We start from the raw sequence: 16,675 nt of genomic DNA on the forward strand, positions 1-16,675 counted from the left end.
ACACGCCTAGCAAGGCAATTCAATTGTGACTTTGGTTTGGGATTTTTTCCTGTAATTTAACACACGACCCCATGGACTGTATTGCGCCAGGCTCCTCTGTCCCTGGGATTCTCCAGGCAAGAACACTGAAATGGGTTGCCGTGCCCTCCTCCAGGGGATCTTCCTGACTCAGGGATCAAACCCTGGTCTCCTGCACTACAGGCAGACTTTTTTTTTCCTTCTTTTTCTTTTCTTTCTTTCTTTTTTTTTTTTTACTATCTGAGCCACCAGGGAAGCCCTAGAATAAGAAAGTAAAGTTACAGTCTGGGCTGTAAACTTAATTAGATATGCCACCCAAAGCTACTGTTTTAAAAACCAAGGTGAAAATGTAGGTACAACCATGAGGTCTGATCCCTCAAAATGAAGAAACAAATTTTATTTTCTATCTAAATATCTGAGAGATGTCATATGGGGGGGGGGGGGGAAGTACATGTATATTATAGGTACCAAAAGCTCCTCCGTGGGAAGCTGCTGGAGGTTAGTGGCAAAATGACGACTGTGAGTTCAGAGTGGAGTTCGGGGTTTGGGACTCTTGCACGGCAGTAGGGAGGGTTGTTGGAACTCTGGGGCTTCCTGGTATGTCCAGGTCCTGCCCAGAGGACCAGCAGCAAGGCTGGACTACAAGCCTCCCCTCGGTGAAGGCATGAGTGGACAGATGCAGGCTCTCGGCAAGAGGGTCAGAAAGTGACCTGAATTCATCCCTTTAATTCTGAGATGATGCCTTTCTTGTTCTTTTCTTGTACTTTCCCAAATTCCCTTTCTTCCATTTGTGTAGGCTAGTACATGATAATTTCTTGTTTTCTCTTAATGTCTTGTTCATTTCCTAAGTTATGTCTGACTCTTTGTGACCCCGTGGACTACACCACGCCAGCCTTCTCTGTCTATCTCCTGGAGCCTGCTCAAACTCATGTCCATGAAGTCAGTGATGCCATCCAACCATCTCATCCTCTGTCGTCCCCTTCTCCTGCCGTCAATCTTTCCCAGCATCAGGGTCTTTTCTAATGAGTTGGCTCTTCCCATCAGGTGGCCAAAGTATTGGAGTTTCAGCTTCAACATCAGTCCTTCCAGTGAGTATTCAGAGTTGATTTCCTTTAGGATGGACTGGTTGGATCTCCTTGCTTTCCAAGGGACTCTCAAGAGTCTTCTCCAGCAGCACAGTTTGAAAGCATCAGTTCCTCGGTGCTCAGCCTTCTTTATGATCTGACTCTCAGAGCCATACATGACTACTGGAAAGACCATAGATTTGACTAGACGGATCTTTGTGTCTTAGCAAAGATGAAAGCTTCCCAGAGTTCTGAAAATGCCAGTCTGAAGACTTCACTTCTCATTTTTGCTATTTGACTGCTCCTTGAAGCCTGGGAACCTCCCTTTATATGAGAGTGATGCACATGAATGAGCCAGCAATGATGATGTGCGGTGGACTAAGCCTCTACCATGCAGTTTTAAAGTGTATTGTTGGCAAAACCTCTAATTAGCTGAGTGATGATCATTTTTATTGTCTCTAGCTTCATTAAAGATCTGGTCAGCCGTGAATATGAAATTTTATTAAACTTCCCTGATGAAATTATAGTTGCATGATCCCTTAGGTCTTATGTTTCAAGCTATCTATTCACAGGAATAAAAAAGATTAAATTAATTATCGTGAAAAGAAGTCCACCATGACTTAGATCTTGTCAATAGAAGGTTTTCATTTTGTTGTTAAATTTAATAGACGGACTCGCCTTCACAGAGGGGGTGTCTGTATGTGTGCTAGTCTAGTTGGAGGAGGGATGCAGTCCCGCTCTGACAAACAGCAGGCACTTTCTACTCGTGTGAGCCTGAGCTGTTGCGCAGTCACCGAGTCGTGTCCGACTCCTTGCATCCCCGTGGACTGCAGCACTCCAGCATTCCCTGTCCTTCACTATCTCCTGAAGCTTCCTCACACGTCCCTTGAGTCGGTGATACCCTCCAACTGTATCACCCTCTGTGACCTTTGGAGAAATAGGAAAACTCAGAGGTGAAGCCGCAGCCGTCCTCACACTGGCCTCTCCTGGACTCAGGAGGCCGTGAGCAGCTCCCGGGGGGTGGGAACAGAGCCGCCACCACGTCGGCCCAAACCTGGGAAAAGCCGTGAGTCCCAGCCAGACCAGCACTCTCCTGGCAGAGGAGGCAGGTGCAGCCTTCCCTGAGAGCCCAGAGGTGGGAAACAGCAATACCTCCAGGGGCTCAAGCTTGTCAGCGTCTCTGACACTGACCTTCCCAGGTAGTTACTGGGCGTGGGTGAATAGCAGGTGTCACTGGACACATGCGGTGCTGGGTTAAAGGGTCAACCTGGTTATCTGGAGAAGGAATAGTTCGCTGGCCACTCCTCCCCAGCCTGTCAAAAAGAAAAGCAGAATTGGGGGCCACCCTGCACATTCTGCCTCTGGGTCTGGGGTGTGGCTTGGCATCTGTATTGTTTCTTGGATGTTTACACACACACACTCACACATATGGTTTTGATGCAAGTCAGTGATGGAATATGATTTCCAGGGATGTGATGGAAAACAGCAAAAGGTATATACAGTCTAGGTAAAAACAGTCATTTAAACATAGAACAGCACTCACTGAGTCATCACGGTTTATCTGAGACCATCTGGTATGAATACGTGATGTGTGTCATTTTCTGCTTACAGTGAGATGATGGGTAAGTGGCAGTTTTATAAACGAGCCAGGACTCAGAGCTTCCGCGTGGTCTCAGGGTGACATGTCCACTGTCAGAGCTGCAATGTGATTTTCAGGATCCCTCAACTCGGCCTTTCTGGGTGTTCAACAGGCATTAGCACATTCTGCCAAGGACAGCTGGTGTAGTAAATTGTGAGTGGATGGTTATGCATACCTGTGGGGTGAGCAGGATGGGGGTGCGGGGGTTGGCAAGGCAGCCACTCCCACCCAGCAGAGCGTTGGGGGATCCGGGGCCCTGTTGCTCGCAGAGGAGGCCCTGGCTGGGCTCCGGGAAGTCCTTGCATCTCTCCCGGTCAGTGCCTGTCTGTTAAACAGAAATGTCTCAGCCGTCGGTCATCTGCAGTTAATGTCACCCTGAGAGGCAAAACCTAGGGCCAGTTAAAGGCAGTGGGGGCCCGCATGGAGCACCCAGAACCAGGGGTGGTCTGCAGTTGGGGCCTGAGTGAGCATCACCTCCTCCGTGGAGTCCTGCTTCACCTTGCTCTGCCTCAGTTTGCTCACCTGAGTAAATGGGCTTGTAAATGACCTCTGTATGGTTGCTGGTCATACTTACAATACTTCCGGCAAGAGCTCAGCTTTCCCTCCTGGACACTGATCTATGGAAAGGGCGGCCCGGGGGGACCCCCAACATGCCCAGTCCCCGCGTGTGCCGCTACAGGAGCCTCAAGGTACTAGAGACAAGCATGTGGCCCCACCTCCCTGTTCATGACCACAGACACCACCGGAGGCTCAGGGCCCTCGGCTGGTGGGCAGGGGGTCAAGGTCAGCCTCTGGAGACCCTCCTGGTGACACCTTGCAGGCCCTGACCCTGCAGACGTGGCAGCCATGGGCCTTCCTCTGCGGTCCACATGGTCCGGTTTGCTGCAGACAGTGCAGCGCACAGGTGGACAAAACGACCTGGGAGATGAGCCCCACTTGGCAGCCGAGCTCCATGTGAGTGACTCACCCAGCACCTGTGCTCAGCTTTGCACTTGGAGAAAGGCAGGGCAGGGATGCTAAGGGCTTTATCCAGAACCTCAAAGCCGCGCTGAGGGGTTTCTCTGAACCTCTGCAAATTGCCAGAAAGAATTCAGTTGTGCAGGTGAATCCATTTCTAAGCCAGAGCTCTCTAGACCCTGGCATCCAGCCTTTTGGGATGGAAAGAATTTCTCTGTTAAAAATGGTGAAACAGTTGCCATGCTGGGAACTAAGTTCTTCCAGCCGAGAAGAGAGCAGGGTATGGGTTCTGTTGCTTGCTGCTGGAGTCTGGCCTGGGAGACAGCACTTCCAGGTTTAGTACCTCATGCCAGCCCAGTGACCCAAGGGGACAAGTCCGGCAGGGTCCCCTCCTTCAGGGACAGCACTGCCAGCTGGGAACAATTAAGGGGGACCTGAGGTGGTCCCTCTGTGAGGCTGACCATGTAGAAGCTGCGTTGAGAGAAGCTCGGCCCAGTTGCCCTGAGCAGACCTCCCGGTGGGTGGGGGCTGGGGGGGCAGGTGTCAAGGTCGGGGGGACAGGGGGTGGAGCAGGGCACACAGCGGGGCCTGGGGGAGAACTGAGAGGCCAGAGCAGCCCGTCCTGGAGGGCGAGGGAGCATGCTCCTGAGGGCTGAAGCGGGGTCGGTCCTGGGAATGGTCAAGGTCACGGTCACAGTCAAGGTCATGGTCACGCCAGAGCTGAGCGCCCAGCAGCTCCCGCTCCATAAGCTGCAGGGCCCAGCAGGGCCGTGAGCAAACCCGGCTCAGGGCTCAGTAAAGGGAGAGACGCTGGTCAGGGGCGTCGGGAGGAACCAGGGAGAAACTGACCCCGGCCTGCTGGCGGTAGGTGGGGGAGGGGAGGGGCGGGATGCCAAGGACCCACAGGCCAGGTGGTCACAGCGAGACTCTGGGCTGGAGCCTTCCCGGGGCGTGTGACATGGATGAGTTGCTCCAAACAGTCATCACTGCCCCGATGTCACTGTCCTGGTCTGTGGGGTGGGGGATAGGGGGTGTGGGCGGGGGGTCTCTGTGCCCCAGAAACCACCATCCAACTTACTAGGTCCTCAGCTTCTCAAAGACATTCGTGATTTTAATACCACCACCCCCAAAAGTGCACTTCCCTAAGTTTCCTGGAGTGGGTTTACCCATTAGATGGAGGTGTGATTTTTTTTAAAGATGTTTTCTTGCAATTTCCTGTAGAATCTGAACAGAAACTGAGAAAAGATTATAAATGCCTGTTGGGGTCCGGCCAGATCCGAGCCACTCACGTTGTGCACCAGAGTTCTGCTCCAGAATTACTGTCTAAATAAGAACTCTGCCCCTTTGATGAAAGCTGTTATGAATTGACAAATTAACACTGCACTTGTCCTTACCCAAAACGCTGCAGATCCACAGATTTTAGCTTCTCCCTGGGCTCCTTGCGTCCCGGGAGAAGCAACTTCCAGGACACAAACGCCCTTCTCTGTTGCCTCACAAATAACCATATTCAGGGACACAAAGGCCAACTGTTGTAAAAATATTAGTATTCAGATGCGCTTGTGTTTCGTTAATGCATTTAACCATGTACAATATAGCGATTGTTTCCTGTTCACATTTGCATTAATTTATATTAGCCACAGAATCTAAAGCACAGCAAGAAAAGCAGACCCTTTCTGTTGCAACCTATAAATTAGCGCTGAGTCCCTGTAAAAACGTACAGCCTGGTGCTGGCCACAGCATTCTGCAGGGTGCTTTCTCAGGACGGTGCGAGGCAGTGAGGGACCTGATACATGATAAATTTGAGTGCTTTCGTGTGGTTCATTTAATCAGTGCCATAAATGATGTGCCACATTTTAAGTGGTGGATTTGTAAGGCTTGTAGCGTGGCTGGTATAAGGCACACCCTCTTAGGAGCAGGCAAAAGACCCCAGGACCCCGGGACCTGCTGTTTGCCTGGTACTTGGTCTCCGACAGACATTTATGATGTCTGTACTCCGCTTTGGGAGCAAAGGTCAATATGTTGACTGCAGGACGAATGTCACCCATGGGACAGTCTCTTGACCCCTCTGATTTTGTTAAAGGAGTGTGCAACCATTCAGTTTTTGTTATTTATATATTTGTGGAAGTAGATGTTGTAGATGTAAAGCCTCCCCTGAATACGTGTGATGAAAGGAGAGGCCCTCCATGCAACCAGCACCCAGACTGGACGACCCTTCCTGACGCCCCGGACAGGACCTTGTCGCTGCCTTGGCTCCGCCCCTCCTACCTGTGCTTGCCCACACCTGAGCTCAGGCTGAGTCTTCTTCTCCCTTGATGTCTTGTCCTGCCCGCACCCTGTTCCTTGACTGTCTCAGCAATTTCTGGGGAAAAAAAAAAAATCCCTTCACCTCAACCCCTGAAGCCCTGCACAGGCTGGCTGGCCTGTCTCTCGAAGCATCCTCCCCTCAGCCCCTCCTCCCACCAGCCCCCCTCCCCGCCCCCCTCCACCGCATCCTGCCCCACCATCACCCCTCCTGGCCCCCACTAGCCAGCCCCGTCTCCCTCAGGCTGCACACCTGCCCCCCGGGGCTCCAAGCCTCCTTGCTCCCAGGTGAACATGCCAAGCTCCTTCCCAAGGACTGTCTTCCGGGTGTCCTTCTCTGCAGAAGCACATTGCCCCCCACCCCCAGCCCCCGAGCGGCCCACACTCTCACACTGTCCCCTCAGTAGGTCTTCCTGACACCCGTGTCCTGCTTCCTTTGCCATCATCACTCGTGTCTATGTCCTATGGCAGCCACAGCGAACGACCGCTAACAGGGACTTGACACAACAGGGATCTCTTCTCTCCCGGCTCTGGAGGCCAGAAACCTGCACCCGGATGCTTTCCCTGGCGTCTCTGGGGAGGGTCTGCCCTGGGTGTCCTACCTCCCTGTGTCCTGGAGACCCTATGTTGTGGACACGCCAGGCCACGGTCTGCTTCCACACCACGTGGCCTCATCTCCATGTGTCTGCATCCAGATGCCCTCTACTCACAGGGACACCGGTCACTGGGTCAGGGCCCACCCTACTCTAGTGTGACCCCATCTTGACCTGATAACATCTGTGAAGACCTAAGGTCCAGAGAAGTTCACATCCAGGGGTGCTGGGGCTAGGGTGTGGACACACCATCTGGAGGACACTATCCAACTCGTGTTGTTCATTTTCATCTCTGTTCATGAGACAAGGACCACATTTCTGTTGAACTAGTGTAGGACATCACGTTTGCTAGGTACTCGGTAAGGCTGGGTGGATGGATGGATGGGTCGATAAGTGGATGGATGGATGGATAAGTGGATGCGTCGCGGGGTGGATGCTGTTGGTAAATGTCAGTGAATAGGTTGCTGGGCAGTTAGATGGATGGATGCTGTTACAGGAAAGTGTGAGTATACCCACATTTTTTGTCAATGCGTCATAAACTTTGGAGAGGAAACAAACCCCAGGCTGTTCAATTATACCCACCTTTGTAATTGAGGGCAAGATGAGGGCCTGCCATGGTTGAGAGAAATGCTGTGTATTTTTGTGTAAAGGTAAGGGAGAGTGGTGTGCAACATGAGACCCCCCTTCCCACTCAAGTTCTCTGATCGTCACGGCTTACAGAGAAACCCAACAAAAACGTCCCGAATGAGTGGCTCTCTCCTGCAAGAGGCTTCTTGTGGACTCCGGGAAGTAAAGAATTCTAAACACCCCGTTTCTTTAAGGCATGAATTGGAAAAGATATGGGAGGTTCCATTTTTACTGAGAACACTAAAGATACTTTTTGCCAAACACACGCTCCCAACACCCTTGGCTTGGGCACCAGTGGCCGCTTAGATGATAAATGGGCCGTCAAGGTGCCAAGAACCCTGGAGCCTCCCAGGACAGGAGTGGCAGCACCCAGGGGCGATGTTGTGCACGGCCATGTCTGCTCCGGGAGGCCAGGTGCCCAGTCTGGAGCCCCTGAGATGATCCCCAGGGCCCCTAAGATGCAGAGCCACCACCGAGAGAGAGGCTCGGGCCGGGCGGGCCCTTCCCAGGGCAGTCAGGGGCCACACAGAGCTGCATGGCGCCCACACCCTCCGTGGATTTTGTAGGAGACGGCCAGTTCGCCAGCCGGGAAGAAAGGGGCATTGTCCATGGTCCGCTCTGCACAGCCGCATTCACATCTCGCTGTTGTTTGCAGGAGCGGCAGATGTGGTCCCGAACAATGGGGCCCCCTCGCAGGACACAGCGGTGACAGACTCCAAGCGCACAGCGGACCCGAAGAATGCCTGGCCCGAGGCCAGCCCAGCTGACCCGGGGGGCCGCCCCCACCTGGTCCGCCTCTTTTCCCGAGATGCCCCGGGCCGGGAGGACAACACCTTCAAAGACCGGCCCTCGGAATCAGACGAGCTCCAGACCATCCAGGAAGACAGTGCGGCCGCTCCCGGGGCGGTGGACGCGATGGCGGCCCAAAAGAGACCCTCCCAGAGATCCAAGTACCTGGCTTCAGCGAGCACCATGGACCACGCCAGGCACGGCTTCCTCCCCAGACACAGAGACACGGGCATCCTCGACTCCCTTGGCCGCTTCTTTGGCACGGACAGGGGTGCGCCCAAGCGGGGCTCAGGCAAGGTGAGCTCCGAGGAGTAGAGGCGCACGACACGGGCGTCCCCGGAGGAGTGAGTGGGGCGGGAAGGGGACCCACGGGTGGACTCAGCCCTGAGAGGAGGTGCAGCGTCTTGCTGGAGATGCTTACGAGCCCCTTGGTCGCGGCTTTTGAAGTTCCCACCCTCCTCCCCCCACTCACCAGGGATGCAGTCAGAACGTGGCTCCGGGTGGAGAACATTCTGAGTTCGCATCTCTGGGGTGGCGTGGGTGTGGGCGCTGCAGAAAGGGTGCCCTGTGCTGGGGTCTCCTGTGTCTCGTGCCTGGGGCTTGAGTGCCGGTTCCGCTTCTGCTCCCGCGCCCCGGGGTCAACACTGGGCTGAGCTGGTTTGTTCTTGGACTCAGTGCCGCCAGCGTCGTGTTGCTTTGTAACAATACTGCAATTGAGGACTTTGGGACAAATTTAAATTTGCCTTGAGCAGAAGTTGTCTTTTGTCTGAGTCGCAGAGGGGAATAGATGAAGTGTGTCTGTGAATCAAAACTGTATGATTTTGTTACTCTGTTCGTTTGAATATAGAATTTGCGCTTTAATTATTTAAATGTTCTGTAGATAAAAATGTATCACAAGAGAAAATTGCTCCTATTGTGGTCTGGGTTGCAGCAGGAGCTACTGGACTTGGTGAATAGATCTTTTATGGTTGACATTTCATTGAAGAGCTAATCCCCAAGTGACAATCGCATAGAAAATACATGGCATGTGTGGCACCTGATTTTAGAGTGTTGGATAGCTGGGGGATTTTGGAAAGAGTGAGGCTTTCCATAAAAGCCCCTGGTTTACTGGGTGTGCTCACAAAACTCCTAAGATGCCCCTTGCTTCTGGCTGTGTCCTGTGCTTATCCTGAAAGGCCCAGGGAGGCAAGAGGCTTCTGAGCCAAGTGTGGGCAGAGGCCCTGGACGTCTGGGGCCTGGGAGCGCGGGAATTTCTCAGATTTGCTTTAGTCTCTAGCTACAGTTCTTAAAATGACTGACGATCCTGATGTTGTTGAAGATAAAACAGATGTCAGCTGTGCCTGTATGGTGTCATGGTGTGTTGAGGTTTTCAGGCACCTGCTTGGAGCTAAGATCTGTCACGTGGCTTTCTAGTGAATAACTCAGTGTACCTTCCAGGCTTCTAGAGTTTATTTCCTGATGGTTTCCTTCTGCGTCCTGTACTTTGGGGCAGTCTTACCTCCCCCAGAAACGTGGGTCAGCTGATCCGTTTCTAATGCTAGTTTCAATCCAAGACGCTATCAAACCACACCGGATCCTGACTGCCTAACCCAGTCTTGCTATTATGCAAAGCACCCCACATGCATGCAGTGTCACCAGTTTCGAAACTTTAAACTATTCTGTTTAACCCAAAGGAAAAATACAGTTGCAGGAGACTAAACAGCTGGAGAGCATCTATTATGAAACAAGTTTCATTTCAGGGCAACAGGTTAAGCTAAAATCAGACTGTGAAAGCATTTATGTCAATTGTTGTGACCTTATCTCAAAATGACTCTATTAGACATACATGTTTTTCTTCCTTTGTGTAAAAGTTCAACATTGATTGCATAAAGTCTCATATTCCTCAACATTTTCAAAGAAAAGATGCCTCAGAAGTAGACATCCATGTCGCAAACTAGCCTTGCTAGATTATCAAGGATCTAGATTAAAACATTTCACAGGATTTAAAAACTAGAAACAATGCTGAAATAACTGATATAGTACTTTATACTATTGATACTTTAAAGTATCACTTCTGTTCACCCCTGGGTCTTGAATAAAGAAGATTTTTAAATGAACAGCTTTGCCCTTTGATGCCAATGAAATCCATTAGAATTTGAATGTAAAATCATATCCATGGTTGCTTATTACAAACACTGGCTAGGATACATTCCTGTCAAGTATCTTTGCTGAAAATATGCAGTGGGCCTTCCTGGAAATAGGCAGTGGGGCTTCCTGGACATACTTTTTAGCTCACCTGTTTTCCTGTGGATACTTTTGTTCACTTTTAAACACTGGAGGTGTGAGCATAATACACTCTATACCCACTGACACGCCTGCAGTGCCTAGAAGCCTGCAGTTTTTATTGGTGTGGGTTTGTTTCTTGGTTTTGATTTTATTTTTGCTTTGCTCTGTTGATAAACCAGGAGAGCCCTCATTTTATTAGATGCTAGAAAGGTCTTTTGGACTGAAGCATGTGAAGCCGAATGGAGCTCTTGGCTCCTGGGAAAGGGGCTGTCTGTCGCCTGTCTCCCTCCTCCAAGGACACGTGGGGGCCCCGGGGTGAGCAGCGCCCCCAGTCCTGGGAATGCACCAACACACCCACCCTTTGTGTGGCCGGGAGTTGGCATTCAGGGAAAGCACACACAAATTCCTTGAGGAGGCATATTCTTTTGAGAGCCTTAAATGAAAAGTGCATTCATGGAGACCATGCGCCTTTGTTGCGGGAGGAAAGAAAGACGGAGTTGTTGCCTTTAAGGAGCAGGTTTCCAAGTCCCTGGACCGCGGGGCCCTGTGAGGGCCAGCACTGTACCCTCAGGCTTCACCCCAAAATCACGACCCGTTAGCTTGGACAATAACCGAGGTGGCCTCAATGACCTGGGCTGCCCCCTAGAGGGACTCGAGGAGAAGGTCTGTGTCGCCTTCCTCCAGCGAGCCCGCCCTCCTGCAGGCGCTGTAAAGCTGGCTTGGGTCCTGGCGGCTATACCTGTTTCCCGCTGCTGACTTCGTAGTCAGAGCTGCGTCTGTGCACCGCCGGTCTCAGCACCCATGGCCGTCCGTGTCCAGCCTCCCCTCCCTGCCAACGGTCTTGACTGTGGGGGGTGAGAACCTTTGCTGCCATTTAGGACCCTGGGGACAAGCAGTCTTGAAAATTAGTCACAGTGTTCTATTTCCTGCCTTTTCCCTTCACTCACATTTTAGTTGTACGGTAACTGCTAACTCCTCATTGTTAACATGGTACCCTAATGCTGGAGATGTCTTCTGTAGCCCCCGGCGAGGGTGACATTTGAGGGTGACGTGAAGGACACGGCAGGAAGGGCCTGCATAAGGTGCCCCACTCCATGTGAGTCTGGCCCCGGGCTGGGGGCCAGTAGAGCTGCACTCACCTCTGCCGGGAGTGAGTCCGCTCACATCACACGAACCGTGAATCTCAGTGTCAGTTTTCCTGGCACCCACCCAGCCACTCAGCACATCGGTTTGCCGAGAGATTTGGCTGGAGACCTTTCTAGAGAAAAACCTCTTTATGCTGGGGTACTTGTTTCCGCACTCAAAGAAACACTTGCTGAGATTCACTACAGGAATTCCTTCCGAAGTATTCATGTCATTCCTCTGATCGATTATGGATCAGTTATTGATTGGCTCCCAGTGCTTCGCCGTGTCCTCCTGCGGCCTCCACACCCTCAGCGCTCCGCTGTCTCTAACCAGAGGAGAGGTCAATCAGAATGTGACGCCCTGTGTGGGTGGCGATGTGCTGGTCCTCCGAGCAAAATGTTTGTAAATTGTGTTGATGTATTTAATGCTGATTGCCTTCTGCTGTCTGTATTCCGATTTGATTTTGTGATGACCTTTTGCTTTTTATATATCTCTCCCTTTTTATGCATTTATTAAACATTTTAACAGACTAATTCATTGCACGTGAGTTTTTTAAGTTGTCTTTTTTAATGTCCCTCCCTTATTAAGCATGTGTGACTGGTACTTCCAAGGCTTCCTAACACAGCATCAGAGTGACAGGTGAGTCTGGGGCCTGCGCACCCCTTCTGCGCTCATCTTTCAAGCATCAGCTTTACACATAGCTTTCTGTTCTCTGATCCTTCAGTGAGGACGGTTCTCATTCTGCCTGATGTTGTTAGTGTTTCTCAAAAACACCAACCTGAACATGTGGGGGGAATGTCTCTACCCTCCTGTATGTCTGGGACATGGAACCCTCAACAGCATTTATTGAGCGAGTGAGCACAGAAAAACAGCCTCCAGCTGGACTCCCCGGAGGGCGCAGACCAGGCGGTCAGAGCAACACTGGAGATTCTGAGGTTGGAGTGTGAGGCAGACAGTGACTGTGTGAGGGGGAGGGCAAGCTGGGAGTCTTGGTAAGCCAGAAATAAACATGTATGCTGTGCTAGGGTGCTTCAGTGTCCCACTCGTTTTGCGACCCCATGAACTGTAGCCCGCCAGGCTCCTCTGTCTGTGGAATTCTCCAGGCACAAATACTGGAGTGGGTTGCCATTTCCTCCTCCAGGGGATCTTCCTGACCCAGGGATCGAACCTGAGTCTCCTACATTGCAGGCAGATTTTTTACTGAAGGAGACACCAGGGAAGCCCCAGAAATAAGCATAAAGGCATGGAATTAATTTTGATTTGTCTTCCATTCATCTGTACCCATACCCTACCACCAGACCCTCTTCTTAACTCATCTCCTGTTAAACTCACTTCCACTTTCTGGTGTTGATTTCCATCATCGATTTTCCTTTTGGCAAAAGGAACGGCCAATTCTTATTGGTTGACAGAGAGCTTCGCTTCACATCTGAGGGACTATCTCATCAGTAGGAAGAAAACACACCCTCAGTCTCTCGTGCGAATCACTAAGGTGCAGAACTAGAGAAGCCTCTTGTCACACTCTGGTTAATAGGTTATCTTTGAGTTTTTCCATCACGGACGTCAGCACACTTTGAAGTGCCCAGAAATCATCCTGCTTCATTAAAAGCAGTAAAAGGCGGGGAGGGGTGACACGTGATGCCTTCCTGCCTCTTCTCCTCCTACCCAGGCTTGCACCCCCACTTCTTCCGCTGGAGATAACCTCCCCTTGACCCTGAGTGTATCTGGACAAGAGGCAGAGAACCCTCCTCGGCTATCATCGTCCCTCCTGCTGCTGCAGGAGGGGCCGGTCACTGGGGGGTCACCCAGGGGGCCGTCCTGTCTCAGAGCCTCTGGCCAGTCCCAGGCTCTGTGACCAACACCCAGGAGTCCAGGCACGGCAGTGCGGGGGCTCACCACAGCCCCCAGAGCTGCCCGAAAGTGCTGCAGAGACAGCATGGTCATGGAGAAGGGACGCGGTCTGAAACAGAGGACCAGAAAGTTCCCTTTGTCTGTGGACCGGGTGCCAGCATGGACTTGTCCACAGGCCGTTCTGGGGGGTTTCACCCTCGGTGGGAGCAGCCACGCCACAGAGAGGCAGAGAGCCCTCCCGCTCACCCACCAAGGCGCGCTTCTAAACAGACACTCAGTGTCTCGCTTGTTAAGCACCCAGCGCCCAGCACTGCTTGCTAGCACAGAGCATGCCTCTTGCCTGTGCAGAAGACTGAACACGAGGTACCCAGCCAAGCACAGGCTCACCACGGACTTGCCTCTGGGAATTCTACTCTGTTCACTTTGCAATGATATTTCTAGAACACCATAGCGCTTCCCCGTGTCACAACTACCGCTTATTTCCGTGCATAACCAGCTATTCACGTCATTTTTAAAAAATCCATTTCATCTGTCGTCAGTATAAGACATCTCTTGACATCTACTACACTGACTTCATCTCTCGACCTCTGTAAGGCATCCGCTGTCTGTTTTTCTCTCTCTCTCTCTCACCATTTTGCCATCACCATCAGAGGCCCTTCCTGCAGGCCCTGTCCTTAGTCCTATCACATCCCTCAAAGCTGCTCAATTCGGCAACTGTCTCATAGGTAATAGAATAGGAAAAATGCACTCAGAGCAAATACCATTGAGGAAGATTTATAATAAAGTTTACATTGAGTCATACTCATGAAGGACTATTAAGTTCCTATTAATATTAGGCTCCTAAATGTCACCAACAGCAGAGAAGAATATGCAAGTGGTCTGCCGGAGGGACACTCTGTTGCCCTTACGATGACCTCTGTTTACTCCAGAGCAAACCAAGAGGGTCCAGCGTGACAGTCACGGTGACCCCCACATAGCGGAAAAGATGTGTCAGTCCCCGGCAGAAGCTAACACACTCACTCTGAAAGGAAAAGAATAATAAAGTAAAACTCAGCGGCATGTCAAATCCATTCCTCTGCGGTCTTGGAAAGGCCCTTTCAGCTCTTGGCCTGGAGCTGTCTTGGAAATCCCATTGAGCCTGGTGCCAGCGGCCTGTTTAAGAGAAGGTGGCCACAAAGCTACCTACGGAGTAGGTGCTAGGGCAGAACGCTCCCCTGAGCCTCCCTCTCCTCCGGTCTGTCTGTGGTCCTGTCGGTCCTCGGGGGCCGCCCCCTGCTGTCTTCTCGCTCCGCGTGCCCCCTGACACCCAGCCCCGGCTGGCCCGCCTCCCATCCTCTCACCAGGCCGCGCCCTCCCATCCTCACCCGCGCCAGCCCTCCTCCCCGCCCGGGTCCGCCCCGCGGTCAGGAGCACGCGGCCGGAGGACGTGGGGCCCGGCCCGGGCCCGCGCGGACTCAGGCGCCACTCTGTCCCTCTGGCAGGTCCCGAGGCTCAGGCAGAGCAAGAGCCCCCCGGGCCCGCAGGCCCGCAGCCCGCCCGGGCTGTGCAACATGTACCAGGTAAGACGGCTCCTCCCCGCCCGCGGCCGCACGGCCGGCTGGCTGCCGCCCCGGAGCCTCGGAGAGGCACGCGGGCCTCACCCGCAGGGCGGCTCCTGGGGACGCGGCAAAGGAACACGTGGAGACCGAGAGGCGGGGCCTCGCGAGGGAGGCGGGGCCTCGATTCTGGGTGGGCGCCCTGCAGGGCCGCGGGCGCATGAGGGCCGGGAGACGCCCGCCGCAGGCCTGGCCCAGCCTGGGGCGGCCTGTGGCTGTGGCCCATCTGCTGTAAGAACCAGCGCCAAACAGACTCTGCGTGCGCAGCAAATGCCAGGTGGATGAGCCCTTCCAGGCACGAGCCCAGTGAGCATCCTTGGGCGGAGGAGGAGGAGCCTGTGGTCGGTCCTCTGTCTCAGCTGACCCTCAGAGCGCAGGATGGGGGGCACAGGGACCTTGGGGTGACCCTGGGGAGGCGCGGGGTGCCATGTGGCTCAGACCCGCTCCCGGGGGCCCCACCCGCTGCCAGCCTGCAGGTCCCAGCAAGCACCATGTCCCAGCACTGGGCTCTCCGCCCTGGGATGACACAGGAGGAGGACGCCTGGTGCTGGAACAGGACGCGGGGTGGGGCTCAGGGACCCTCTACAGATGCAGAGGGGAGGGGCAGGAGTGGGGCGGAGGCAGGTGGGAGGGGCGCCCACTGCTGAGACCCCAGAGCCAGAAGACAGGTTGTCACCCCGTGTGATGGTGGGGCCACGGGACCCCAGACCCGGCAAGCCCCAGAGGAGGAGCAGGCGTGCCTGACAGACAGCTCCAGAAAGCCGGTCCAGGAAGGCGGGCAGGGTGGCCGTGGAGGCCCAGGACAGGAGGCTCGGAGGCGCTGGGACCCTTGGCAGACACTGGGCTGCAGGCTATGTGGGAGTCACCGTTGTCAAGCCCCCGGGGGTGAATGGAACCTCCACTCCAGGCTGCAGGGGGTTGGAGGGGTGCTGCCCCCAGAGTAAGGGGAACCGTGTTTCAGGAGTGGTCACCATGCTCCCTGCACAGAGAGCCCCCTCAATGGCTCCTCAAAGCAGCAGCCCTGCCCCCAGGAAGGCAGTTTGGGCCCAGCCCCCTGGAGGCACATGTTCTCTGCAGCACTTGGGCCTCAGCTGATTCAGACTCAGCCAGGAGGAAGCCAAGGCTGGCCCCAAACTCCTTCCTGGGGCGATGGCATGGGGGCTGAGGTACACAGTCACCCTGCGGCAGGGATGTGGGGGCAGACAGGGACCCCCTTGCACCCTGAGCCCTGAAGCCACCTGGAGCCCTGCCCTCGCTTCCACGGGTCACATCACCATCAGCAAGCAGACACACTCCGCCAACAGGCAGAGACTTTGCCAGAAATCCCAGACCCAGCACAGAGCCTGGGGGGCGAGAGGCCAGGGCTTCGGTGTTCAGGGGATAAGTAGAAACTTTCAGCAGCGTTTGGCTTTTCTCTTTTGGTGGAACAAAGGCAGCAGGACCGCCCTCCACATCTTCTTGCTAGATGCACTCAGCCCATGTGTACAAGCGGGACAGAAATGCATGCTCCCTCACCTGCAGGGGGCGCCATCCCTGGGCTCTGCAGACAGCCCCGGGGCTGAGCGTTGGGGCCTCCAGTGACAGGCCTCTGCCTTTGCTGTGTCTTCACTATGTCTCCCCCGGCACGTCAAATTCTTCATTATTTCAAGAAAGAGGTTAGATCAAATTTAAAAAAACCCAAAGGTTTACTGACTTCTCTTTATTCCCTTAAGAAACATTAATATAGCAATTACTTTCTTGACCTAAAAAAGAAAGAGGCTATGTTTATTTGAGAGAAAACAGCACCAGCCAGGAGAAAGGGCCAAAGCGCCCAGTGGCACTAAATGCTTTTCAGATACAAGAAAGGGCCGTGAA

General features: G+C 53.4%; 1 protein-coding gene across 3 annotated transcripts in view; it reads left to right on the plus strand.

Annotated features, from left to right (window-relative positions):
• Nucleotides 1–16,675, plus strand: part of MBP (myelin basic protein) — a 103,834-nt gene that overhangs the window by 60,973 nt on the left and 26,186 nt on the right. For 2 of the 3 annotated variants that reach the window (XM_061131229.1, XM_061131228.1), the window contains exon 4: nucleotides 7,855–11,925. In XM_061131229.1, coding sequence (XP_060987212.1) covers nucleotides 7,855–8,303 — 449 coding nt within the window. In that variant the 3' untranslated portion in view covers nucleotides 8,304–11,925. Of the gene's footprint in view, nucleotides 1–7,854; nucleotides 11,926–16,675 lie in introns of those variants that run through there. The other variant, XM_061131230.1, reaches the window with a different exon arrangement.

This window comes from Dama dama, chromosome 27 (genome assembly GCF_033118175.1).
Source record: "Dama dama isolate Ldn47 chromosome 27, ASM3311817v1, whole genome shotgun sequence".
NCBI classification, from domain to species: Eukaryota; Metazoa; Chordata; class Mammalia; order Artiodactyla; family Cervidae; genus Dama; species Dama dama.